General features: G+C 44.6%; 1 protein-coding gene across 2 annotated transcripts in view; it reads left to right on the top strand.

The window, feature by feature from the left end:
* Window positions 1-500: 500 nt before the first annotated feature.
* The window catches only part of si:dkey-9k7.3 (circularly permutated Ras protein 1), a 50,802-nt gene continuing 30,843 nt past the window's right edge, over window positions 501-20,459 (top strand). Inside the window, exons 1-4 of one of the 2 annotated variants that reach the window (XM_055649558.1) lie at window positions 501-657; window positions 7,251-7,362; window positions 17,797-18,009; window positions 19,989-20,132. In XM_055649558.1, the coding sequence (XP_055505533.1) occupies window positions 7,287-7,362; window positions 17,797-18,009; window positions 19,989-20,132 (433 nt within the window). In that variant the 5' untranslated portion in view covers window positions 501-657; window positions 7,251-7,286. Of the gene's footprint in view, window positions 658-4,608; window positions 7,363-17,796; window positions 18,010-19,988; window positions 20,133-20,459 lie in introns of those variants that run through there. The other variant, XM_055649559.1, reaches the window with a different exon arrangement.

Raw genomic sequence — 20,459 nt, forward strand, 5'->3', positions numbered from 1 at the left:
GCAGAGTCATGTTGCGGGTAGAGTTGTTGCCTCACAGCATCAGAGACTCAGGTCCGATCCTAACCTTAAGTGCTGTCTCTGTGGAGTTAGCACGCTTTCCCTGTAACTGTGTGGGTTCCCCCCCGGGTGCTCCGGTTTCCTCCCACATCCCAAAGATGTCTGTTAATTCGCCCTCTATAAATTGTTCCTGGCGTGTAGAGAGTGGAATGTGGGATAACATAGAATTAGTGTGAACGGGTGATCGATGGTCGGCATGGACTTGGTGGGCTGAAGGGCCTGTTTCCATGCTGTATCACTCAACCTCTCAAACTAACTCTCATTACAATCCAATTCGTTATTTAGCCTCAGCCAATTGTCATTGCATAAGATCTGTTTTTTTTTCTTATAGTTTCCTGTTTATGTTATACTTAGTGAAAAATGGCATTCTCTGCTTCCTGTGCAGAGCAGAATAATTTTTTATATGTATATTTTTTCTCAGTTAAAAATAGTTGCCGATGAAGTCGTGCAGAATGAACCATTTCCTGTTTCGGTCCCAGCCCTGTCCTTCACCATTTGATAGGTGATTCTGCAGACTCTGCGAGAGCAGTAAGGTGCACGGCAGCACTGATCTTTGGATTCAACCTCAATATCCGTGGACAAATTCTTCCTCATTATCAGGTACGGGAATCATTTATTACCGTAGAGGACAAGCCTATATGAAACTCGTACATTTCAATGGAAGGAAAGATTTCTTTATAAAAACACCAAGTGCGGGGTTACCTCAGCGGGTCAGGCAGCATCGGTGGAGGGAAGGGATAGGCAACGTTTCTCAGATAAGTTATGTCAGTCATGTGTGTGAACTACACTTCCATCCACACTGCATGCTGCTTTCAAGGCTACCAGCATAACCAGGGGCAGGCTGTATCTCTGAAGCCTAAACTCTAAAGTCATAAGTCACATTCCAAATCACTGGCCTAGTTTAGGAAGGAATTGCAGATGTTGGAAACACCAGATAGACACAAACAGCAGGAGTAACTCAGCAGGTCAGGTAGCGTCTCTGGAGAAAAGGAATAGGTGATGTTTTGGGTTGAGACCCTTCTTCAGACTGAGGGTCAGGGGAGAGGGGAGATAAGAAAAGGTACATAGAATAAATGAATGGAAGATATGCAAATGGTCAAATCAAAGCCAGCAACAATGATCAAGGAAAGGTGAAGCTCTCAATGGTTCATGGTTGGGTGTTGAGAAGGTGATAACCATTGATACAAACAGTGAAACGCAGCAGGACGACAGTGAAACTAGTACGACGACTAGAGTGGGGAGGGATGGAGAGAGAGAGGGGGATGCACGGATTACTTGAAGTTAGAGATATCAAGGAAAGGTGAGGCCCAATTGTAAATTGGTGGAACAGCATCTCATAGTTCACTTGGGCAGCTTACAACGCAGTGGTATGAATGTTGATTTTGCTAACTTGACTGGTTTATACAGAGGGTTAGTTTCACTGTTGTCCTGCTTAGTTTCAGTGGTCGTAGTTCACAGTGGCGCAACTGGTAGAGCCGCTGCTTCGCAGTGCCAGAGCCTCGGGTTCCTGACCTCAGGTTCTGTATGTGTGGAGTTTGCACGTTCTCCCTGTGACCGCGTGCGTTTGCTCCTTGTGCTCCGGTTTCCTCCCACATCCCAAAGACATGTGGGTTTGTGGATTAATTGCCCTTTGTAAATTGCCCCTAGTGTGCATGGAGTGGATGAGTAAGTGGGATAACATAGAACTAGTGTGAACGGGTGATTAATGGTTGGAGTGTAAATTGTCCCTAGTCTCTAGGATAGTGCTAGCGTACGTGATCATTGGCTGGCACGTACATGGTGGGCCGAAGGGTCTGTTTCTATGCTATATCTCTAAACTAAACTAAACTAAACTAAACTGATTTATTCAGTGATGACTGCTACCATGTGCCACACTTGCAGGCTGTGTATAACTAGACCCCCCCCCCCCCCACCCCTGTGTTAAATGTATTTTGTTAGCTAACTAATTATTTACTTGAAAAATTACCTGAAATCTATGTCCCCTGGTTACTGACGTCTCATTGATGAAAGGGCTTTTAGACCCTGATGGCAGCTTCTAACACCTTCATTAAATCTCGCCACTGTTCTAAAGGAAACCATCCATTCCTCTCAAGAATCAATGTTCAGGCCTGCAACATCCTCATGAATCTCCATCACGCCTTTCATTCTCTCTCTGCTCCTGATCAGTGTGAAATTCACTCTCCAACTCATTCATCTCTCTCTGGTTTATTTTTCAAGCCCATCATTTGATAATTGCCACCCTTTGTCCATTGTTGACAATTGTTATGTTAATAGCTAAATATAATATCATAATTAACATAACAATATAATATGTGTGTGTGTGTGTGTGTGTGTGTGTGTGTGTGCGTGTGTGCGTGCGTGTGTGCGTATGTGTAGAGTACTTGTTTACATATTCTGTTGTGCTGCTTTAAGTAAATATTTCATTGTTCAGATTGGGAAGTATGACAATTTGTTAGTTTAGCTTAGAGATACAGTATGAAAACAGGCCCTTCGGCCCACTGAGTCCACATCGACTATCACCATCACTTGTGCACTGGTTCTATATTGTCCCACTGTCCCATTCCCAACACACTAGGGGCAATTTACAGAGGCCAATTAACTTACAAATCTGCACGTCTTTGGAATGTGGGAGACAGCCACAGCACTCTGAGAAAACTCAGCAATCACAGGGAGAACGTACATACTCCATACAGACAGCACCCGTAGTCAGGATCGAACCCGGGCTTCTGACGCTGTGAGGTTGCAACTCTCCTGCTGTGCCACTGTGTTATTGAAATGTCCCCAATCCATGTAACCTGGGAACCATTTGTACTTCACAACTCAAAAAATATTTTCATGTTACGCTGACTGTTTTATGTACCAATGGATCTGACCATCTTTCAAGCTCTGTCAAACAAAAAAAAGTGGCTTCATCTCTAAAAAAATGTAGTGGTTTTAGAATAAAATGCAGATCTTTGGGGAAAATGTGTCCAATTGATCACAAGCTTTCAAAACAGAATTATGTTAATTTATTAAATACATTGGAAAACTGTGCTTAATCACGTAGGAGTTAAGTACGATTGGTAGATGATAATGTCTCAAACAATACCCAGGTGAAGTGCCTGGATTAATGTCACCCCAATGTGACTTTAATTGGTCATTTTAATTGAGTGCAGGATGGCTCACAATTAACAGCAGGTAAGTAATTGCAGAGATAGTGTTTGAGAGATATCTTCGCCCAGCTATGGATGGAGTTAGAAACAAGGAAAATACAGGGTAGGACTTATACATTAAACAATCTGAAGAAGGGTCCCGACCCAAAAACATTACCTACCCATGTTCTCCAGAGATGCTGCCTGACCCGCTGAGTTACTCCAGCACTCTGTGTCTTGGATGTTATTTGGATGTTCATAGTAATGAGACAAAATTATTGGAATTTGACAGAAAGGGTCAATGTTGATCAATTTGGATTATTAGTAGATTGTTGTATCATTTAAGCATAGTTGTATTAATGGAACGTGCATTAAAGATACAAGAAAATGAGGGTGGCACAGTGCGCAGCAGTAGAGCTGCTGCCTTATAGCACCAGAGACCCAGGTTCGATCCTGACTACAAGTGCTGTCTGTAGAGAGTTTGTACATTTTCCTGTGACCGGGTGGGTTTTCTCCAGGGACCCCGGTTTGCTCCCACACTCCAAAGATGTGTACAGGTTTGTAGGTTAATTGGCTTTGGTAAAAATTGTAAATTGTCTCTAGGGTGTAGCTTAGCGTTAGTGTACAGGGTGATCGCTGGTCGGCACGGACTCTTTGGGCTGAAGGGCCTGTTTTCACGCTGAATCTCTAAAGGCTGATGTCTAAACAGGTGGATTGGTAGAGGATAGTGCTAGAAGGATGCTCTCCTAATTGGAACCAGTGGATGACACCAGAGATCGGTGCTGGGACCTATGTTGTTTGTGATAAACATTTGTGACTTGGATGTGAATGTAAAAGGTATAAGTGGTAGGTTGACAGATTACATGAAAGTTGGCCATGGATAGAAAGGAAAGTTGCCTAAGACTATGTCAAGATGTAGATCAGATGGAAAGTTGAGTGGAATGTTGACCGATGGAATTTAACCCTGACAAAGATGAGTTGAATTTTTGCAAATCAAATTGGGGTAGGACATATATAGTAAGGTGTTAAGGAATGTTGATGAACTGAGGAATCTTGGGTTTCCAAGTCCATTGTTTCCTGAAAGCAGCAACATGGATAGATAGGGTGGTGAGGAAGATCTTTGTATGTCAAGTCACAGGATATAAATGTTGTATCAATATGTTGGAACTTTACAAAATACTGGACTCTAGCATGTAGTTCTCATCACCACACTCCAGGAAAGATATGGTTGGGTGGGAGAGAGTGCAGAGGAGATTCACCAGGATCTTACCTACATTGGAGGACTAATTACAGGGAGAGATTGGATTGACTGGGAATGTTTTCCCTGGAAAGACAAAGGCCGAGTGATGGCCTGATTGAGGTGGATGTAATTATAAAAGGAATAGATAGGGTATATCTTCAGAATCGTTTTCTCATGCTATGGGTATCAAAAATAAGAGGGCATGGGTTTAAGGTGAAAGGAAGGGGTTTTAAAGGGAATTTGAATGGAACATTTTTTTACAGAGTGGTTGATATTGACCACTGCCAATCATTACATTTAATGGACTTTTGGACTGGCTGAGAGGATACAGACCTAATGTGAGCAAAAGGGATGAGTGTAGATGGACTAAAAGGATAGCATGGTGATAGTGGGCTGAAGGGCCCTTTTCTGTGCTGTAGAACTCTATGATTCTGAATACATAGGACATTGAGCCCTCCAGCACAAGGAGCAGGTGCTTTGGCCCACAATGTCTGTGCCGAGCATGATGCCAAGATGAACTCATCTCATCTGCCTGCAAATGACCCATATTTCTCCATCCCTAGCATACATCCACGTGCCTATATCAAAGCTTCCTAAACGCCATTATTGCATATCTACCACCACCACCATCAGCCCTGGCAGTGTGCTCTTGGCTCCTTACCACCCTCTGTGTATAAAACCTGCCATGCACATCTCCTTTAAACTTTGCCCCTCTCGTCTTAAAGCTATGAAGCTTTACGTAGATTGACAAAATGGGTCTTATCGCTTTTTAAAATTCTCTCTGTAGAATTTCTGCAGAATTCTATTGAAAGCAGATGCTAAAATGGCATAGACCTGTGCTGGTGATAGTTATTAGTTACTGATGCATGGCAAGTAAAGGTCACTGTTGCAGAACCTGCGTACCAACGCGTGCATGAAGTGATAAACACATTTCTCAAAGACAAGATTTGGTTAAAAATATCTTCACGGCAATATAAACCCAACTCTCCAAACCCGTCTCCATCCAGAAGTACATCCATTTGTCATTTCTATCCAAAGAGGCTGCTTATTTTAGTATACTTTCCAGGTAACATGCTTGCAGTGTAACTGTTCATTGAATTATAACTTTTCTATTTAATTTCGGTAATACTGTGTTGAAATGGGCCCTTTGGACCAACTTGCCCACGCCGTCCAACATGTCCTATCTACACTAGTCCCACCAGCCTATGTTTGGCCCATATCCCTCTAAACCTGTCCTATCCATGTACATCTCTAAATGTTTCTTAAACGTTGCAATAGTACCTGCCTCAACTACCTCCTCTGGCAGTTTGTTCCGTACACCCACCACCACCCACCAACTTGAAAAAGGTACTCCTCAGGTTCCTGTTAAATCTATTCCCCGTCACATAAAACCTATGGGGCCAAGGAAAGAGCGTTCACGTCACGGCCCTGTTTCCACCAATCTTTCCACCACCCCCAACAAGAAGTGCAGGACAGACACCATTGTATGCAGATGCCAAGAAGTGTGTTCAGCCCTGGTTGAACGTTGAAATCTTGTGTGTAGACTCGATAAGAAGAAGACCTAAAACATATGCCCTCTGGTTCTCAATTCACCTACTCTGGGCAAAAGACCCTGAGCTTTTACCCAAACTATTCCTCTCATGATTTTGCACGCCTCTGTAAGAGGTTATAGGTATTAACTTTTTCTCAATTTCCTCCATCATTTAAAAATTTCATTTAGATTACCTTTAAGGTACCAGGGCTTGAGGGCCTAAACTATATGCAGTGGTTGAGCAGGCTAGGACATTATTCCTTGGAGCGTAGGAGGATGAGGAGTGATCTTATAGAGATGTAAAAGTGCATGAGCGGACTAGCTAGGGTAGATACACAGTCTTCTACCCAGGGTAGGGGAATCAAGAACCAGACGATATAGGTTTAAGTTGGGATGGGGAAAGATCTAATAGGAATCTGAGGGGCAACTTTTTCACACGGAGGGTGAAGGGAATATGGAACGAGCTGCCAGAGGAGATAGTTAAGGAATGCCATAAGTTGAGGCACAATACCTTAACTACGTTTAAAAGATATTTGGACAGGTACATGGATAGGAAATGTTTAGAGGGATATGGGCCAAACGCGGGCAGGTGGGATTAGTGTAGATGGGGCATGTTGGTCAGCAGGGGGGAAGTTGAGTTGAAGAGCCTGTTTTCAACTGTATGACTATAAATGGCTTCCTTTCCAAAGAATTCTTAACATCTCCACTTAACGAGCTGATGTCCATATTCACCAAGTTCGGTATTGGTATTAGTTTGTGTCGGAAGGAACTACAGATGCTGGTTTATACTGAAGATGGACACAAAGTGCTGGAGTAACTCAGCTGATCAGGCAGCATCTGTGGAGAAAAATGAGTTGTGAAGAAAAAGGTTGGAACGTTTTTCAGACTGCCATCTGTCTATGTGACAGTGCCTGTCATTGGTATTAGTTTGTTGTTTGAGTCCAGTGACTTTAGACCTTAGAGATACAGTGCATAAATAGGCCTTTCGGCCCATTGAGTCAGCGCCAACTAGCAATCCTCGCACCATTCTGCACACTAAGGACAATTTAAAATGTTACCCCTGAGGCCAATTAAGCAACAAACCTGTACGTCTTTGGAGTGTGGGAGGAAACCAGAACACCCGGAGAAAACCCATGCGGTCACAGGGGGAACATACAAACTATGCACAGACAGCACCCACAGTCAGGATCGAACATGGGTCTCTGGTGCTGAAAGGCAGCAACTGTGTCACCGTGCCGATCTGTAGAGAAGTTATTGGTTCATTTTGCCATTATGATTTTTCCTCTCTTAGGTCACATTGCTACCAGCTGGGTGTCCAGGTGAAGTCATGGAATTTGCCTGCAGTCACATTGTGTACAAGCCACAAAACACAACTTCCACAAATGGCAGAAACAGACCCTGTGGTAAGTGCTGACTAAATGGTTGTTGAAGGATGTTTTTTCTGGTCTCCTAATATTTCTGTGGATAAATAAATTACTTTACTTTTAGTTACTTTAGATTAGAGACACAGCATGGAAACAGGCCCTTTGGCCCATCAAGTCTGCGCTGATCAGCGATCCCGGTACACTAGCACTATCCTATACACTAGGGACAATTTACAATTTTTACCAAAGCCAATTAACCTACAAACCTTTGGAGTCTTTGGAGTGTGGGAGGAAACCGGGGCACCCAGAGGAAACCCACGCTGTCACAGGGAGAATGTACCAACTCCGTACAGACAGCACCCGAGGTCAGGATCAAACCCGGTTTTCCAGCGCTGTAAGACACCAACTCTGCTACTGCACCACTGTGCCACTACTTGTGGTGCTAAAACATGTAGAGGCAGTGTCTAAATGTGTGTGGGGGAAATGTAGCAGATATCAAGTTTCCTGTAATTAGCTCAGCATCCGCGAATGGACATTTAATGATCGTACCACTTGCTTATCTATTCCATTATCTTGTCAAGACTCTTCCATTTAGCACCCAACTGTGTTCTTCCTTTGCAGTTCCTTAGAGTTATGGTGACACATAGAACATAGAACAGTACAGCACTGGAACAGGCCCTTCGGCCCATAATGTCCCTGCCAAATATGATGTCAAAATAAACTAATCTCATCTGCCTACATATAATCCATATTCCTCCATTCCCTGCATTTCAATGAGCCTATCTAAATGCCTTTTAAACACCACAATTGTATCTGCCTCTACCACCACCCCTGGCAGCACGTTTCAGGCTCTGTGTAAGAAAAGTATCCCACACATCTCTTTGAAAACATTGCCCCTTTCCCCTTAAAGCTATGCCTTCTAGTCTTTGATATTTCCTCCATGGAGGAAAGGTTCTGATTGTCTACCCTATCTACGCCCCTCATCATTTTATATACTTCTGTCAGATCTTCCCTCAATCGCTGGCGTTCCAGAGAAAACAATACAAATTCCAGAAAACAATCCAAGCTTCATTCCACTCCTGTTCTCAGATTGACGATGAGGTGAATGGGAGATTGCCAACCTCCGGCACAGATGAGTAAGAGGTGTTGTTCAGGGAAGATGTGTAGGCAGTCTGGGAGGAGATGTGCTGTTCCACCAAGTATGCTGGGGTTCTGTGTTCTCCTCACAGAATCACTAACAATTGTAAGGTGGTGCACTTGGTATGTCAAACAGGACCGGACTTACGCAGTACATGAGAGGGCCTTGGAGGGTGTTGTAGAGCAGGGACACATGAGGTTAGAGGTACACAATTCCCTGAAAGTGGCTACACCATGGGGCAGCAGTGGCACAATGGTAGAGTCACTGCCTTACTGTGCCAGAGACCTGGGTTCAATCCCGACTACAGGTGCTGCCCATACGGTGTTGGTACATTCTCCCTGTGACTGCGCGTGTTTTCTCCAGGTGCTCCGGTTTCCTCCCACACTCCAAAAAAACATATAGGTTTGTAGATTAATTGGCTTTGGTAAAAAAGTAAAATTATCCCTAGTGTGTGTAGGTTAGTGTATGGGGTGATCACTGGTTGGCATAGACTCGATGGGCCGAATGGCCTGTTTCCGTGCTGTATCTCTAAAGTCTCAACTTTAAAGGTAGATAGGGTTGTGAAGGTATTTGAAAACCCTGACTTTCATCGGTAAATGTATTGATTACAGGAATTGAGGCGTTATGTTATAGTTGCACGTAACGTTGGTGATACTCTAGAGCACCATGTACAGTTTTAGTCATCCAGCAATGGGAAATATAGAAACATAGAAACATAGAAATTAGGTGCAGGAGTAGGCCATTCGGCCCTTCGAGCCTGCACCGCCATTCAATATGATCATGGCTGATCATCCAACTCAGTATCCCGTACCTGCCTTCTCTCCATACCCTCTGATCCCTTTGGCCACAAGGGCCACATCTAACTCCCTCTTAAATATAGCCAATGAACTGACCTCAACTACCCTCTGTGGCAGAGAGTTCCAGAGATTCACCACTCTCTGTGTGAAAAAAGTTCTCCTCATCTCGGTTTTAAAGGATTTCCCCCTTATCCTTAAGCTGTGACCCCTTGTCCTGGACTTCCCCAACATCGGGAACAATCTTCCTGCATCTAGCCTGTCCAACCCCTTAAGAATTTTGTAAGTTTCTATAAGATCCCCTCTCAATCTCCTAAATTCTAGAGAGTATAAACCAAGTCTATCCAGTCGTTCTTCATAAGACAGTCCTGACATCCCAGGAATCAGTCTGGTGAACCTTCTCTGCACTCCCTCTATGGCAATAATGTCCTTCCTCAGATTTGGAGACCAAAACTGCACGCAATACTCCAGGTGTGGTCTCACCAAGACCCTGTACAACTGCAGTAGAACCTCCCTGCTCCTATACTCAAATCCTCTTGCTATGAAAGCCAACATACCATTCGCTTTCTTTACTGCCTGCTGCACCTGCATGCCTACCTTCAATGACTGGTGTACCATGACACCCAGGTCTCGCTGCATCTCCCCCTTTCCCCAATCGGCCACCATTTAGATAATAATCTGCTTTCCCGTTTTTGCCACCAAAATGGATAACCTCACATTTATCCACATTATACTGCATCTGCCAAACATTTGCCCACTCACCCAGCCTATCCAAGTCACCTTGCAGTCTCCTAGCATCCTCCTCACACCTAACACTGCCCCCCCAGCTTAGTGTCATCTGCAAACTTGGAGATATTGCCTTCAATTCCCTCATCCAGATCATTAATATATATTGTAAATAGCTGGGGTCCCAGTACTGAGCCTTGCGGTACCCCACTAGTCACTGCCTGCCATTGTGAAAAGGACCCGTTTACTCCTACTCTTTGCTTCCTGTTTGCCAGCCAGTTCTCTATCCACATCAATACTGAACCCCCAATGCCATGTGCTTTAAGTTTGTATACTAATCTCTTATGTGGGACCTTGTCGAAAGCCTTCTGGAAGTCCAGATACACCACATCCACTGGTTCTCCCCTATCAACGCTACTAGTTACATCCTCGAAAAATTCTATAAGATTCGTCAGACATGATTTACCTTTCGTAAATCCATGCTGACTTTGTCCAATGATTTCACCACTTTCCAAATGTGCTGCTATCCCATCTTTAATAACTGACTCTAGCAGTTTCCCCACTACCGATGTTAGGCTAACTGGTCTGTAATTCCCCGTTTTCTCTCTCCCTCCCTTCTTAAAAAGTGGGGTTACGTTTGCTACCCGCCAATCCTCTGGAACTACTCCAGAATCTAAAGAGTTTTGAAAGATTATTACTAATGCATCCACTATTTCTGGAGCTACTTCCTTAAGTACTCTGGGATGCAGCCCATCTGGCCCTGGGGATTTATCGGCCTTTAATCCATTCAATTTACCCAACACCACTTCCCGACTAACCTGGATTTCACTCAATTCCTCCACCTCCTTTGACCCGCGGGCCCCTGCTATTTCCGGCAGATCATTTATGTCTTCCTTAGTGAAGACGGAACCAAAGTAGTTATTCAATTGGTCCGCCATATCCTGGTTCCCCATGATCAACTCGCCTGTTTCTGACTGCAAGGGACCTACATTTGTTTTAACTAATCTCTTTCTTTTCACATATCTATAAAAACTTTTGCAGTCAGTTTTTATGTTCCCTGCCAGTTTTCTTTCATAATCCATTTTTCCTTTCCTAATTAAGCCCTTCGTCCTCCTCTGCTGGTCTCTGAATTTCTCCCAGTCCTCCGGTATGCTGCTTTTTCTGGCTAGTTTGTACGCATCATCCTTTGCTTTGATACTATCCCTGATTTCCCTTGTTATCCATGGATGCACTACCTTCCCTGATTTATTCTTTTGCCAAACTGGGATGAACAATTTTTGTAGTTCATCCATGCAGTCTTTAAATGCCTTCCATTGCATATCCACCGTCAACCCTTTTAGAATTAATTGCCAGTCAATCTTGGCCAATTCACGTCTCATACCCTCAAAGTTACCTTTCTTTAAGTTCAAAACCATTGTTTCTGAATTAACAATGTCACTCTCCATCCTAATGAAGAACTCAACCATATTCTTGCCCAAGGGGCCACGCACAACAAGACTACTAACTAACCCTTCCTCATTACTCAATACCCAGTCTAAAATAGCCAGCTCTCTCGTTGGTTCCTCTACATGTTGATTTAGATAACTATCCCGCATACATTCCAAGAAATCCTCTTCCTCAGCACCCCTGCCAGTTTGATTCACCCAATCTATATGTAGATTGAAGTCACCCATTATAACTGCTTTGCCTTTGTCGCAAGCATTTCTAATTTCCTGTTTGATACCATCTCCAACTTCACTACTACTGTTAGGTGGCCTGTACACAACACCCACCAGCGTTTTCTGTCCCTTATTGTTTCGCAGCTCTACCCATACCGATTCCACATCCTCCAAACTAATGTCCTTCCTTTCCATTGCGTTAATCTCCTCTCTAACCAGCAACACTACCCCCCCTCCTTTTCCTTTCTCTCTATCCCTCCTGAATATTGAATATCCCTGGATGTTCAGCTCCCAGCCTTGGTCACCCTGGAGCCATGTCTCCGTGATCCCAACTATATCATAATCATTAATGGCTATCTGCACGTTCAACTCATCCACCTTATTACGAATACTCCTTGCATTGAGACACAAAGCCTTCAGGCTTGTTTTTACAACGCTCTTACCCCTTATACAATTATGTTGAAAAGTGGCCCTTTTTGATTTTTGCCCTGGTTTTGTCTGCCTGCCACTTTTACTTTTCACCTTGCTACCTATTGCTTCTACCTTCATTTTACACCCCCCTGCCCCTCTGCTCTTGTACCCATCCCCCTGCCACATTAGTTTAAATCCTCCCCGACAGCACTAGCAAACACCCCCCCAAGGACATTGGTTCCATTCCAGCCCAGGTGCAGACCGTCCTGTTTGTACTGGTCCCACCTCCCCCAGAACTGGTTCCAATGCCCTAAAAATTTGAATCCCTCCCCCTTGCACCATTTTTCAAGCCACGTATTCATCTGCAATATCCTCCTATTTCTGCTCTGACTGGCCCGTGGTACTGGTAGTAATCCAGAGATTATTACCTTTGAGGTCCTACTTTTAAGTTTATCTCCCAGCTCCCTAAATTCATCCTGTAGGACCTCATCCCTTTTTTTACCTATATCGTTGGTGCCAATATGCACCACGACAACTGGCTGTTCACCCTCCCCCTCCAGAATGTTCTGCAGCCGTTCAGTGACCTCCCTGACCCTTGCACCAGGGAGGCAACATACCATCCTGGAGTCTCTTTTGCGGCCGCAGAAACGCCTATCTATTCCCCTGACAATTGAATCCCCTATTACTATTACCCTTCCACTCTTTTTCCCCCCCTCATGTGCCGCAGAGCCACCCATGGTGCCATGAACTTGGCTGCTGCTGCATTCCCCTGATGAGCAATCTCCCTCAACAGTATCCAAAATGGCATATCTGTTTAGGAGGGAGATGACCGCAGGGGACTCCTGCACTACCTGACTACTGCTTTGCTGACTATTGGCCACCCGTTCCCCTTCTGTCCTCTTACCTTTTACCTGCGGTGTGACCAACTCACTGTACGTGCTGTCCACGACTTTCTCAGTATGAGTATGTTTCCAGTATGAGTCCAACCGCAGCTCCAATCGTTCAATGCGGTCTGCCAGGAGCTGCAGCTGTACACACTTCCTGCAAACGTAGTCACCAGGGACACCGACCATATCCCTGATCTCCCACATGTTGCAGGCTGAGCAAACCACGGGGCCAATCTCCACCGACATATCCTACTCCCAATTTAACTATATTAAATATTAAAAAAACACAAAACTTTATCCGTTAAACTTTACTAATAAAATACCCTTAACTCCCAGAATCCTTATCTCCCAGAATCCTTATCTCCCAGAATCCTTATCTCCCAGAATCCTTAACCTAAAGGCAAAAATGTAAAAATGTAAACCAATCAGAGGCTTCCTCTGAACCAATCAGAGGCTTCCCCCAGACTCCTTCTCTGGAACGTTGGCGATTTGGTTCCAGCGCAGGTACTCCTCCCCTCTCACCAACGGCTCCCTGGGCCTCTGTGGAAACAAGCCCCGCGGTGTATTTTATACTTACAGCGCAGGTACTCCTCCCCTCTCACCAACGGCTCCCTGGGCCTCTCTTTATATATCTTTAAGCCGGAAAGGGTGCAGAAAAGAGTCTCAAGGATGTTACCAGGACTGGAGGGATTGAGTTATAGGCAGAGGCTGAGTAGGCTTGGACATTTTTCCTCAGAGTGTAGGAGATTGAGATGAAACCTTAAAGAGGTATACACAATCATAAGGTGGATGGTCACAGTCTTTCTGCTAGAGTAGAGGTATCCAGATCTAGAGGACAGTGGTCAAAGGTGAAAAGGGAAAGATTTAAAAGAGACCTAAGAGGCAATTTTTTCACCTAGAGGGTGGTGAGACACGGAATGAGCTGCCAGACTAAGCTGTGGGGGTGGGTACAATGGTGATGTATAAAAGGTGTATGGATAGGAAAGTGTAGTTTAGTAAATGTCAAAGACGAGAGGGCATAGCTTTAAGGTAAGAGGCAAAATTTAAAGGAGATATGCAGGGCAGGAGTTTTTAAGATAGAGAGTGGTGGGTGCCTAGAATGTGCTGCCAGGTGTGGGTGGAGGCAGATATAACTGAGGTATTGAAGCAGCGTTTTCACTTTGAAGGAAATTACCTGAAATTCGGGAAATTCTGGTTGTCATCGGGTAATTTTAGGAAAATTGAATAATTTTGGGAAATTTCCGCATCGGCCCGCGAAGAGGTGTAAAGGTAATGCACACAGCACTGCTGGTTTGGCGCTCAAAGGTTTAAACAGAGCGCTGTCAGTTTAACAAGTGGGAATTTAGACAAAGAGGTGTAGCTTTGACCAAATCTAACCATGGAAAGTTGACGAATGACGTTGCTGCTCTTTTTTTTTAATTTTTAGTGAGTTTTTTGTTTTTGGAATTCTAGTCTTTTTTATGTGGGGGTGGGGGAGGGGGAAACTACTTCTCAGGGTCCCTACCTGGTCGGAGAGGCAGCTTTTCTCCGGGCTGCACTTTCGACCCGTCCTCGCGTCCTACCAGCGGGCCTGGAACGGCGTTCCTGAGGGGACCGCCCAGTACCTCGGCTTTGGCGGCAGCACAGCGCTGAAGCGCTATTGCGGAGCGGGCGATGCCTTGCCCGGGTCACCGCGCTGGAACTCCGGTGAGCTGAAGACGGCCGATGAAACATCGCAGAGCTGCGGGTCTGTGGGGCGTCCAGCTGCGGGCTGCGGCGCTGACTTTAACATCGGGAGCCTGGGATCTCTCGCCGAGATCACCAGTGGTAGAGCTCCATCCAGCACGGCCTTGTTGGCTTCGGAAGCCGCGGTCTCCGGTAAGGGATGCGGCCGTTCCAGGTGTCCCAAGCTGTTGAGAGGATTCTCCCGACGCCGAAGCACCATCATCCGGCGAGAACGGCATGGAACATCGGGCCTCCGTAAAGGCAACTGTGGAGGCCTCAATAGGCCCGACTATGGGTGGACATGGGATGGGGACTGGACAATGTGCCTTCCCTCATAATGGGAACCATTGTGGGGGGATGTTTTTTATGTTTAAATCTCTTATTAATGTTATGTCTCTATTCTTTCTTTATGTGCTGCATTGGCAAGAAGCATTTCACTACACCAAGGTGTATGTGACCAATAAAATAAACTTTGAACCTTTGCTATTCTGATAGTACAATTGATGTTCTTAAATTCTTTGTTTCTCTTATTTCTATAAATTGTGCAGTGTATCTTCTCAAGAATTTCAACTTACAATTTTAATTCTTGTTGAATCACTTTACAGGTGAATATTTTGAAACCTGTCATGCCAAAATTCCTTAATTCAATGGAAGTCAGACAGCATCTATGGAGGGAATTGCCAAATTACATTTTGGATCAGGACCGTTCTTCAGACTGATCAGTTTGAAGAAGGGTCCTGACCCGAAATGTCATCAGTCCATTCCCTCCACAGATGCTGCCTGACACGTGTTCTTCTTGCACTTTGTGTTCTGATCAAGATTCCAGCATCTGCAGTTCCTCATCTCTCTCTCTCTCTCTCTCTCTACCTCTCTCTCATCTTTGATCTCTATTTAACTCCATCCAGTAGACTTTTATCTTCACTGGGATAAAATATTTTTCTTTTCTCTCACAATCCCACTGGTGACAAAATCTCACAACAGTCATGTTTAATGTTCATGCTTAGATTGGAGACCTTTATGGAGTCATTAATTAGATGATAGTGGAAAAAATTATATGAAGAAGATGAACGATTAGTTGGAAAATCCACTTTTACAAGTGGAATTTCCCCCCTTGTCACAAGTGTCACCGCCAGAGTAACATTACTCTTGCGGTTGAATTTGTTCAAAGGTTTTTGATGAAACCTGTTGCGGTTCATCAGCAGATGTGATACAGTGTCTTCCTGTTTCCCTGCTCGAAATTTACAACCCAGTCAAAGGAGGTGAGATTTCCTTGTTAGAGCCTCAATATCCTCAGGCTTCTTTTGGCTACACTCAGCAACTGCAGAAAGTTTGTGAACGTATTGCCACTTGTGTGTGTTTGAAATCATTAGCGTAACTATGCTGTTGTCTATCCAATGCAATCCTTAACTGGAATAACTTCAGTAAGGCCTATGGCATGGACAATTTGCAACAGCATGTATTTTCTGTGGAAGTTACAGAAGTTTCAGGCACTAAACCACGGCTTATATTTGGTGAGGAACCACCATTGTAGAAGACCATTTGCCCTGGGGAGACATGGGCTTCCTAGGTCTGGTTATTAGACACGTGTTATAATAAACATTCCAGCACTTGCCCAGACTATTCATCATAATAAACAAGCTGCCATTAGCACTAACCAGACATCACCAATACCCTCTCCACCCTTCCATTCTCACTCATCAAGGCAAGCACTGAATATTCCACCAAACCTGCTTTGGCCTTGCATGCAATCTCCTTCCATTTGATACCCGTGCTATAACCTTATAACCTTATAAAGGCAGCAAACGTCAGTCATTTAATGCCACAGAATATTCACTCACATGGATAGGCAACATTTCAGGTCAAGATCCTTCTTCTGTCTGAAGAAGTACCGGAACCATATCAATGCTTATCCACATTCTCCTAACATGCTGCCTGACTTGCTGAATTACTCTAGCACTCTGTGACTTCTTTTGTAAACCAGCATCTGCAGTTCCTTGTTTCTACTCCTCTATCCTTATCTCCCACTTCTTATCTTCTCATCTCTGGCCTTTACCCAACCACCTGCCTATCAATAAAAAGCCCATCTGTCACTTGCCAGGATTTGCCCCACCCCCACCTCTCTTCCAGCTTTCTTCACTCCCCCGCCAAATCAGTCTAAAGGTGGGTCCTGACTGGAAACATCACCTGTCCATGTTCTCCAGAGAAGCTGCCTGACCCGCTGAGTTACTCCAACACTTTGTGTCTTTTTTCTGTTAAACCAGCATCTGCAGGTCCTTGTGTCTCCATCCAAACCAACCCCTGGCGTTCCCACTGCTGGTCACCTGGCACACCCCCATCAATGACATGCTTGATGCCCAACCATGTTCGAGACCATCCCTCACCACCGATGACATTGACATCCCCTCAGACTTCAGTTGTCTCCACAATGCAGGGTGGGTTCCCCATTCCTGCCCAGGAAGCGTGGAGCTTGTGGAAGAAAGGCCAGTTTTCACACTAAGTATACAAGGCCTGTCCTGGTCTGTATGATGCAGTGGGCCAGATGAATGAACCTGCTTTAATACTGAGGCTCCTCACGCACAACAGGTGTGGGTCCCCCAAGCCGCACTGTTAACATGCTTGTGCTTCTTTAGATGCTGTGGAATCTCTGGCCCATTGTTTATGCAAGTTTTACTGCATCACAACCCATGAAAGCTAAAATACTGTTAACAAATGTGTGACTTTTTTCTCATTTTATTCAAAGACAACAAATAGAATTATGAGGGGAATAGATTGGGTAGAACCTTTTTCCAAGGATGGAAACATCAAAAAGCGTAGCTTTAAGGAGAGAAGGACAAAGGTGATGTATGGGGCAACTTTTTATACACAGCAGGTAGTGGGTGCCTGGAATGTGCTGCCAGGGTTGGTGGATGAGGCAGACACAATAGTGGCATTTAGGAGGCTTTTGGATAAGTACATGGATGTGCAGCAGATGGAGAGATATATGGGCTGAATGACCTAATTCTGCACCTATGGCTTATGAATTATGAATGTATATAGATTATGCACGGGTAGATAAGAGGTGGCATTATGTTTGGCACAGACATTGTGGGCCGAAGGGCCTGTTCTTGAGCTCCACTGTTCCATGTACTATATTCCAAATTAACTTTCTATTTCAGATCATGTTGAAAATCAAACTTATTCAGGCACAAACTTCAGAGCCTTTCCACCACAGACCCAAGGTAGTGTCCATGAATATGACAACCGGTTCTTAGTATCGTCTCCGGCTGGGAAGGAATGTCTCTATGCCACAGTGCCGAAGTCCGCACACAGGAGGAACCAGGCAAGGATTCAAGGGCCTCCTATTGTAGCCAGAATGTTATCGCTTCCAGGTAAAGCCTTCATGTTGGCCTCTGGTTTATTTGGGTACAACAGCAACTCTCCCACTGTGCCTTTGATTGCAACCAGTTCTGATAAATATCTTCCCCTTCTTGATTATGTTTCTTTTTTAAATGCTACTGCACCTCCTGAAGACCTGCCAGGCCGTGCTGTGAGGTAATTATAATGACAAATGTCTCCTCACTTTGCTAGTGTGTGGCACAGTGGCACAGCGGTAGAGTTGTTGACTTACAACACCAGAGAGCAGGATTTGATCCTGACTGCAGGCGCTATCTGTAAGGAGTTTGTACATTCCCCCGTCACCACGTAGGTTTTCTCCGAGTGCTCCGGTTTCCTCCCACACTCCAAAGACACAGTTAAGGCATTCCAAGCTTAGGTTTTATAAATGCACAAAAGGACACAATGTGCTGGAATAACTCAGCAGGTCAGGCGACATCTCTGGAGAACATGATTATATGCCGTTTCAGGTCGAGACCCTAGATTTTTTAAAATATTTAACTTTGCATAAACCAAAGGCAACTGAAAGAGGTGAGGTTTGTAGGTTAATTGGCTTTGGTAAAACTTGTGTAGGATAGTGCTAGAGTACAGGGTGATCGCTTGTCGGTGTGGACTCAGCAGGCTGAAAGGCATGTTTCCATGCTGCATCTCTGAAGTCTAATGTCTAAAGCTGCATTTGTTGGACAATTTTACAGCTGTCAGAAAAGAACAAGAGCAGACGTTTGTCAAATTGGGTGCTTATGGTGAGACAGATTTTGTCACATACATGTTGGCGGTCCTTAGTGGTGACAACAGAGTCTGGGGAGTATATCACCAAATGCCAAATCTGCCGTGCATTAAGTCAAAGCAACAGCCATGTTTCAAAGTCATAGAGCCATACAGCATGGAAACAGACCCTTTGGCCCAACGGCAACACCGACCAACATGTCCCATCTACACTAGTTCCACCTGTCTGCGTTTGGCCCACATCCCTCTAAACCTATCCTATCCATGTACCTGTCTAAATGTTTCTTAAACATTGTGATAGTGCCTGAAAATATAAGTTTAATGTGAGTTGTGGGGAGCAGGAGGAGGGCAAAGATGAAATACGGTTTTAGCACCCACAGCAGACTGTGCAGGTGCTTCCTGAACCATCTGTAGCTAATCTTACCAGGGTCACGTACTGGGCAACGTCACAGTTAATAGATGCCAAGTTTAGGTTTTATAGATACACAAAAAGACACAAAGTGCTCAGTGGGTCAGGCAGCATCTCTGGAGAACGTGGATAGGTGACGTTTCGGGTCAAAACCCAAGACTTTATAAATGTTTAACATATATAAACCAAAGTGGGAGGAAACTGGGAGAGGTGAGGTAAGGCAATGTTTTGAAGAGCAACAAAGATTAAATTAGCAAGCATACTGTGCAGTGTCTACAATTCAATTCTGTGTGTATGTAGCGAGGAGGAGGAGGAGTGTAAACAGGGCTCGTTTTCAGAAAAAAAAGCTTAAGAGGAAATCGGTAAGAAATAATAGTGAAAAGTCTGAAGAAGTCGTGACCCAAAATGTTATCTATCCATGATCACCAGAGATGCTGCCTGTGTTTATTTATGTTTATTTTGTATGCCTCATTTGTTGTTCATTTTCAGCATCAGGGCATTAGTAGTAAGGCCAATTTTCATTACCTGCCCCTACCTGCCCATGAGAAATTGCTGGTGTGACACTACAGTGGAGTTCACTAGGGAGTGGATCTCACAGTTGATCTATAGTTTATATTTGGGGAACACACAACACACCTACTGATGAAGTCTGTGATTGCAGTGGCATACTCATTTAGCTTGGCCACTGAGTCCTTGACTGATGCCGAGAACAAAGGGGTGGGGGGGATCCGGCTGGGGGGCATTGGTCGAGATCTTCCTCCTCTGACTGTCACTGGTGGACCATGAATATTGTGATCTCTTCTATTATGTTCTGAACCCTTTTCTCTTACATGATATCAGAAGATGAAGACAGCCAGGCACCTCCTCTGCCTCCACGCCTCAGTGATGGGAAGCCTAACGTCTCCTCTGCGCATCGACTCTGTACAATGCTACCAGCCAAACCGTCTTCACATTCCCGGGTCCCTCCACCTCGACCCAAGAGGAGTAAGCTAACGTGCCGTCAAAATATTGGATTATTAAAATAACTGAATTCTGCAAATTATATTGCTTATATAACCGGCCAAACCTTTTTCCCAGGGTGGAAATGTCATAGACTAGAGGGCATAGTTTTAAGTTGAGAGGGATAGAGAAAATGTAGAAACCAAGAACGGCAGATGCTGGTTAATACACAAAAGGACACAATGTGTTGGAGTAACTCAGCAGCTCATGCAGCATCCCTGGAGAACATGGATGGGTGACATTTTTTGGTGTAGGACCTTTCTTCAGACTTCTGCTCTGAAGAAGGGTCTTGACCTGAAACATCACCTATCC

The sequence above is a fragment of the Leucoraja erinacea genome, chromosome 18 (assembly GCF_028641065.1).
Source record: "Leucoraja erinacea ecotype New England chromosome 18, Leri_hhj_1, whole genome shotgun sequence".
Lineage (NCBI taxonomy): Eukaryota > Metazoa > Chordata > Chondrichthyes > Rajiformes > Rajidae > Leucoraja > Leucoraja erinaceus.